The following is an 8,167-nucleotide window of genomic DNA, read 5'->3' as shown; positions in this document are numbered from 1 at the left end:
GTCTGTGTGTGTGTGTGTGTGTGTGTGTGTGTGTGTATGCACACACTCATATAAGCGAATGGAGTTATTCCTTTGTTTGTGTTTGCCTGTGTTTGACTGTGCTATTACATCGCTGCACGTTTCTGTGTGTGTGTATGTGTGTGTGTGGGTGTTTGATTGTGATGTGTGCCCGTGTGTGCGTGTGTGTGTCTGTGTGATGTGTGTGAGTGTCTGTGTGTGTGTTTGGTTTGGATGTGTGTATCTGGTTGTGATTGGTGTGTGCCTATGTGTGCTTGTGTGCATATATGTGTGTGTGTCTGTGTGATGTGTGTGTGTGTTTGATTGTGATGTGTGCCAGTGTGTGATGTTTGTGTGGTCTGTGATGTGTGTGCGTGTCTGTGCGTGTGTTTGGTTGTGATGGGTGCATGTGTGTGTGTGTGTGTGTCTTTGTGTGTGTGTGTGTGTGTGTGTCTCTGTGCGAGTTGTGTGATGTGTGATGTGCGTGTGTGTTTGTGTGTTTGGTTGTGAAATTATGTGTGCCTGTGTGTGTGCTTGTGTGTATATGTGTGTGTGTGTGTGTGTCTGTGTGTGAGTTGTGTGATGGGTGTGTGATGTGCGTGCGTGTGTGTGTGTGTGTGTGTGTGTGTTTGGTTGTGAAATTATGTGTGCCTGTGTGTGTGCTTGTGTGTATATGTGTGTGTGTGTGTGTCTGTGTGTGAGTTGTGTGATGTGTGTGTGTGTGTGATGTGCATGTGTGTGTGTGTGTGTGTGTGTGTGTGTGTGTTTGGTTGTGAAGTGATGTGTGCCTGTGTGTGTGCTTGTGTGTATACGTGTGTGTGTGTGTGTGTGTGTGTGTGTGTGTGTGTCTGTGTGTGTGTCTGTGTGTGAGTTGTGTGATGTGTGTGTGTGATGTGTGATGTGCGTGTGTGTGTGCGTGTGTGTGTGTTTGGTTGTGAAGTGATGTGTGCCTGTGTGTGTGCTTGTGTGTATACGTGTGTGTGTGTGTGTGTGTGTGTGTGTTTGATGTGTGGTATCGTAGCCCAAGTCGTCTACTACCGCTTGGATGGCTGCACTGTTTGATGGCTTGTGTTTGTTTGTCTGCATGTGGCTCCATGCAGGGAACCACCCAGAGGTGGTGGGAGAGGGGGGGGAGGGAGGGAGGGGGGGACAGCAGGGAGTGAAACATTAGGAGTCAAGAGTGATTTGTTGTTTTTTAGACAGCGGAGGTCGGGCCTGAATTCATTTTCAATTAGGGGCAAGCGGGGGAAATTGGAGTCGGTGGGGGGGGGGGGCGGGGCGGCGTACGTGCGATGGGCAGCCGCCTTGAGCGCTGTGTGTCACGCTTACGGGAGGACACTTCAGCAGCCAACTGACAAAATCGATGGACGCACACACTCTGTGAGTGTGCAGAGTTCTCACCCTGGCCCGTCTCACTGTGGTTTGGTTGAAAAAAAAACATTTTGAAAAAAAAGAAGATGTGAATCATTCGCTCTGGCCTTGTGGATTGTGGATTGTGGCCTTACGCTGCCTAACCGCTGCTCTCCAACGAGGTATGAAAAAAAACAAAAACAAACAGAAAGATAACCGCAGACTCATCTCCATGGTTACCTCTCGCTGCGCCATGCGTCATGCTCAACTCTACTGTAAGCCCAGAGGATGGATACGGCAGAGTTGCACATTTCTACCGGCGCCTCAAAATCCCTTCAGGGATTAGGAGACGGGGTGGGAGGTAGAGGAGGAAGAGGAGGCGTGCTTAAAGAAGGAGTGGGAGAGACCGCGGGGGTGGCGGTGGAGACTCAGCGTCTGGTTAAAGCGCTGACTCACCACGCAGACACGCCCGACTTGTGCCTCACAGACAGACAGACAGACAGACAGACAGACAGACAGACAAAGAGACGCGTGGACGGACGGGTAGACAGAGACAGCAAAGTAGACAGACAGACGGATAGACAGACACTGCAAAACCAGACGGAAATGACCGCAAGACGGACGGACGGACGGACAGACAGACATGTAGGCAGACATTCAGACAGACAGATGGCCAAGAGACAGAAGAGACAGAGACAACAAAGCAGGCAACTGTAGACAGGTGGATAGACAGACACAGTAAAGGCAGATGGAAAGACTGCAAGATTGACGGACGGACAGACAGATATGTTCAGACAGACAGATAGCCAGAGTGACAGGGGGAGGTTGAAGGGGCTTCCCAAGGTGCCCCCCATGGCTGGCCTCCCCCGGCCAGACAGCCACACAATCAGCCGGCGGCACGCATCCAACTGACAGCCAGCCACTTCTGCAGAGACAAACTGTTGATCTACACGCCAAACTTGTCAAAAGTAATCAACTCTGAGGGGTTCTGAGCTGCGATCACAGCTCCGAGAAAGCACCAGAATGGCCTGCTCCAGCCCTTCTTCCTCCCCGCCCCCAACTAAGGGGCTGATTGGAGCCTTTCAGGGGGAAATCACACGGCGGTGGGCCGCGGCTAACCGAGGACTGCAGCTGCGTTCAGCACCACAGAGATAGGCCGCGCCGTGTTCAGACGCAGGTTAATGCATTTCCTCGCTTGTGGTCTTTTAACCATTAGAAGGAAAATGCAAATGTGCCAATCAAGATTGCACTCCATGAAAGCTTCATGATTTTTTTTATTTTTTTAACCTTTAGGAGGATCAATGCCGTGAGCCTGTGGGAGAGAATTTAAATACTAAGAAGTAACCGTAATGATGGATGTTGACCTTAAAACAAAGGATACGCTGGCGAAATGTCTTACCCCCAAAATACTTTTTGGAAACTTGTTTGCATTCAAGATGAACGGCAAACACGGCATCTCCAAAAGGACCACGGGTTATGTAGAGATGCTTCACAGTCCTATCTGTCTTTTCCTGCCCTTTCTTGTTTCTCGTGTCACTCAGCCTCATAAATATTAAACCAAAGACCCCAAAGTAAAAACGGAAGCCATCAATAATCCAGCTCCCCTAAACTCCATGTTCCCCTCCACACCATTTCAGATCTGAGAGAATGTGACCAGTCACAGTGTTGTTTTTACACCATGTGTTCTTAGCTCAAAAGCACCAGCACAATGCAGAGCAGAATTCTAAGTAGTAATGGATATTATGCACCTCACCAACACGAATAGTAGTAGCACTGGCTAGTGTCTGCTAATGGTGCACTTTATCACATTCAGCTCATTCAACATTGTAGGGAGAGCTGAGAGCCTTGTGAGGAGCTTGTTCAAACATTTAAAGATCCTTCCCTGCTGTTTTATTGTATTATCACTTCCCCATGCAAAGCCCCGTGTAAGAGTCTGTCTGAGTTTAAATGCTCCACGGGCGCAGAACCAACAGTATTACAGCCCTGGTTCAGGACTGTTGTGGTTATTCTGCGTTGACCCCTTTGTCCTTGTCTTTAATTAATATTACACACAGCAGAAACGTTTAAGCTGATTAACTGTACTATCTCACACCACTTAACACTGAAGGGGAGAGTGTAGTGCGTAAGTCAAACATAGTACAGATCAATGATAAAGTATTTTTAAGAGGTATTATTTGAAAAACACCCTTTTGGTTAACGTCTTATTTGATTTTAAATGGCGTTGATGATTTTAAATGGGGTCTGGTGCCGTTTTCAACCGGCATCAGAAATAACGGTATTCTGAAAAATCAATACAAACCATGTCTTATTCATGTGTTTGGCTGAAATCCACCCACAGATTATTGATGCCGCTGATTCCAAATGCCATAGGGATTATCACACACACACACACACACACACACACACACACACACACACACACACACACACACACACACACACACAGCAGGAGCAATGAAAGGTTATTGATAACCAGACTCTAATATACCAAAATACTGCCCGCTTTGACTCCTGACCCCTGACCTTCAGTAATGACCTCTGAAATCCCGGATCAACGCAGCTGATGAATACGTACCAGTGGTCGCGCGGCCCTAGGCTCCGGTATGTTCTTAAAATGGTTCTACTGGAAAGTCGTTCTACGTGCAAGCATTCAATGTTCAACATTTCACCATTCAGTGTCTTCATGGAGTCCTGAAGCTACTATATCCTGGTGAACAGAACAAATAACGCTCTTTATTACTTCCGAAAAAGGGAAGCAGGCTAGGTCTGCGGGCTGTAAGAGCCCGCAGCCAATGAGCCGCAAGAGGGCTTTCACTCTATCAAACTGCATTGGCATAATCCAATATTTGCTATGGCTGCAACCACAGCGCTTTGGCCGGTAACCAGAATCAATACAAATACATTGTACTGTCAACAAGCCCCTCTGTTTGTGAGGTGTGAAGGGCTCATCGAGCCAGGGCCAGGAGCTCTGGCCGGTCGCTCTGCCCCCCCCCCCCCCGTTCAAAGCGGCGCCATAAAACCAAACGGTAAAAACCGGGAGGAGATGAGGAAGGAGTCACTTCAGGTGCTTGGGCCACCGGTGCTTTTATTGCTCTGCTGATGTGTTGTTCCCCCCCTCCCTCCTGGTGATCAGCCGCACTGTGCCGGGAGTCCTAACCCTCCAATCAGCGGCTCCGCTCATGGCGTGCTCTCAGGGGCCCCCCCATGTGAGGGCCCCCGTGTCCTCGTCCACACGGAGGGCCGCGACACAGAGAAGGACGAGACGAGACGCTCACGCGGCTGAGCACGTTGAATGCATGGGCCCCCCCACACACACACATGCACACGTGGATGTATAGGCAAACACCCACATACGTACACACACACACACACACACACACAAAGGCACACACACACACACACACACGCGCACGCACACATGGATGCATAGGCAAACACCCACATACATACATACACACACACACACACACACACAAACAAAGGCACACGCAAACACACACACGTACACATGGATGCATAGGCAAACACCCACACACATACACACACACACACACACACACACACACACACACACACAGACACACACAAAAACGCACACACATGCACACACACACACACACACACACACAAACACACATGGCTGCACAGGCACAGTAAACTGTAAGGCTGCGCCTCATTAAGTTTGGTTGAGATGGAAACTAGACCACCGGTCGCCCTCCCTCGCCGTCGGCACATTGAGGCTGGATCCACAAAAGCCTCACAGAACAGCGACCCAGCAGAAGAAAAAGCAAACAAAAACAACCAAAAAAAGAAACCCAACCACAGGCATCAGGGAGAGGCTTTTGTCCCAGTCTGTCAGGCTCAGCCCTCCACCGGTAGATGTTACGTCATATGCCTCCCTCCACACGCTTTCTCTCTCTCTCTCCCCGCCCCCCCCCCCCCTCCATCGTCTGTCTCCCCCCCCCCCGCCCCCCTTGAGGTGGGCGTGTGTGACCTTGGGCTGCGTGGCGACCTCGGCCCCGGCCGTGACTCACCGATCTCACAGCTCTCTCCAGAGAAGCCCTGGGGGCAGTAGCAGCTGTAGCCGTCGCCCTCCTGCAGACACCTGCCTCCGTGGAGGCAAGGGTTGGTCTGGCACGGGTCCTTCTCCACTGAGCAGTCAGGAGGGGGAGGGAGAGGGGGAGGGAGAGGGGGAGAGAGAGGGAGAGAGAGGGAGAGAGAGAGGTGAGGGGGAGCAAGAGAGCGAGATAGGGGAGAGGTAGACAGTGAGGGAGAGAAGGAAAGAGGTCAGGGAGAGAGAGAGGTTGGGGCGCGAGATGGGGGTGGAAGAAAGAGAAGAGATATATAGAGGTGGATGGAAATAGATAAGAGGGGTGAAACAGATTAAGAGAGAGAGAGAGATTGAGATATGGGGAGGGGAGAGGGTGCGATGGAGGAATGGAGAGAAGGGACAAGGGTTAATTAGCAAGTTGAAAATAGACAGTGTGAGACAAACGCGCGTTTAGAATGCGTTTTTTGCCAAAGAGAGTGCAGCGACACACACAGTGACAAAGAGAGCCTCCAGCATAGACAAACTATGCACATAGTTCTCCTCCGCCTGCTGTCTGCTGGGGTGTGACGGAGACAGAGCCAGGGTGGAGGAGACAGTGCTTTTGAATAGGGGGGGTTGGGGTGGGGGACAGGGGGAGAGGATAAGGGGGGGGGGCGGGGGGGGGGGACGCCCGCCCTGTCCACCACCACCCAACCCCTTCAGCTGCCAGTCTCCAGGTGAATGATTGGCTGTTGGGATGTGTCTGTCACACTCCTGTTTTATCATGACCGACGCCTGGCAGGCTAAAAAACATGGGGCTGCCAGCACGAGCACACGCACACACACACACACACACACACACATGCACACACACGCGTGCATGCACACACACACACACACACATGCATAAACACACAGCTGAGTCCCAATAAATTAGCTGATCATTGCCCAGTCGGGCACATCGGCGGGCACCTATTTTTTATAGCGCAGTACAAGCGTTGCAGAGACGGTGATAAAGCCCTGCTACCTGGCCTGGGCTATAACTCTGCGGCAGTTTCAGGGAGATGTTTTGGGGGGTGAGCTTGGCGGTAATATGAAGATTAAGTCGTAATTATTTCCCTTGTATTCAGGATGAGGCAGGGGGGAGGAGGATCTGACAAGGACGACTAGAGTGCACCCTGGGTTGTTATACGCGTTTGTGTGTGTGTGTGTGAGTGTGTGTGTGTGTGTGTGTGTGTATTTTTAGTCTATCATACACTGTGTGTGAGGGGGCCTATCTGAATGCTAAGCATGCTTATCAGAGTGTGCGTACGTGTGAATGTGGGCGTGAGCATGCATGCATGAGTGTTTAGTGCGTGTGTGCGTGCGTGCGTGTGTGTGTGTGTGCGCTCGCAGCGCGTGCACCAACATTTGAGGGGAGTGATTCGATTAGTTCAGATTAGAAACAGTGCTTCAATAACAGTTGAGAAGAGGATGTAACAAAGGTGTGCGTTTGCGTGTGGATGTGTGTTGGATATGTTAATGTTTGTGCGCGCGTATGTGCATGTTCAGCAACACGGTGGGAAGCCGGGTAGATTAAGTGTAGTTTTATTATCCAGTCCTGATAGCATTGGAGCCTCTGACACAATCTGCCAGAGCATCTTCCATAATAACTGCCAGACTCACTTAATGATGTATGAGCAGGGAGATAAAAGTTCACCTCCTGGCATCAGAGGAGCCGCCGCCGCCGCCTGCGTGTTTGTATAGTATCGATGTGTGTTAGTTTGTGTAAACGTGCTAGTGTGTGTGTGTGTGTGTGTGTGTGCGTGTGTATTCATCCGTCTTATGAAACGGTGCGTGCCTCCCACTCCTTACGATAAGTCAGAATCAGACACAACTGGAGGACATATAAGGTAACGTACGCTGCGCTTCCTGTGGGGGTCGGGGCCCCTCCCCTGTTATGGAGGTAGGGGCCCCTCCCCTGTTATGGCGGTAGGGGCCCCTCCCCTGTTATGGCGGTAGGGGCCCCTCCCCCGTTATGGAGGTAGGGGCCCCTCCCCTGTTATGGCGGTAGGGGCCCCTCCCCCGTTATGGAGGTAGGGGCCCCTCCCCCGTTATGGCGGTAGGGGCCCCTCCTCTGTTATGGCAGTAGGGGCCCCTCCCCTGTTATGGAGGTAGGGGCCCCTCCCCTGTTATGGCGGTAGGGGCCCCTCCCCTGTTATGGAGGTAGGGGCCCCTCCCCTGTTATGGGAGAAGGGGGGATGTGGCGGAGGCACTGGATTGAAACAAAGAAAGAAAACATTGGTAAAGGCTCATTGTTTTCAGCATTTGACCTTTAAAACCAAATGTAAGCATATCTTAACAAGCAGCATGGTAGCACTCTGCAGTCACATGGAATGGATGCAGCAGAAGAGCCTCTGTTTGTGTGGGCCCATTAATTACCCCATGGCAATTTGTCTTCATGGAACGCCTAATACTGTTTGTGTGTGTGTGTGTGTGTGTGTGTGTATGAATGTGCATAAATGTGCAAATGTGTGTGTGTGTGTAAGTGTGTCTATAAACGTGCATGCTGTGTATTATTTGTGTGTATGTGTATATACATGTGTATGAGTGAGTGTATACATATATAAATATGTGTTTGTGAGTGTGAGCGTGTATGTGTGTGTGTGTGCGTGTGTAATGTGTACCTTTGCAGAACTGTGTTTCTGTGTGTGCGCTGGGTATGAACGCGTGTGTCTGCATGTGTATGAATGTGTATGCGTGTGTCGTTAACGTGTGTGCAATCAATGTGTGTGCACCACGTTGTGTGTA

The 8,167-nt window shown here is 50.7% G+C and overlaps 1 protein-coding gene across 1 annotated transcript in view; it reads right to left on the bottom strand.

Moving 5' to 3' along the window:
• ncanb (neurocan b) overlaps positions 1-8,167 on the bottom strand; it is a gene marked incomplete at both ends in the record, with an annotated part of 106,130 nt that overhangs the window by 13,924 nt on the left and 84,039 nt on the right. Inside the window, one exon of the mRNA XM_084473505.1 lies at positions 5,382-5,498. Coding sequence (XP_084329631.1) covers positions 5,382-5,498 — 117 coding nt within the window. The remainder of the gene's footprint in view (positions 1-5,381; positions 5,499-8,167) is intronic.

The sequence above is a fragment of the Micromesistius poutassou genome (genome assembly GCF_964030765.1).
Source record: "Micromesistius poutassou genome assembly, chromosome: 9".
Taxonomy (NCBI): Eukaryota; Metazoa; Chordata; class Actinopteri; order Gadiformes; family Gadidae; genus Micromesistius; species Micromesistius poutassou.
This window is presented reverse-complemented; position numbering and strand designations above follow the sequence as displayed.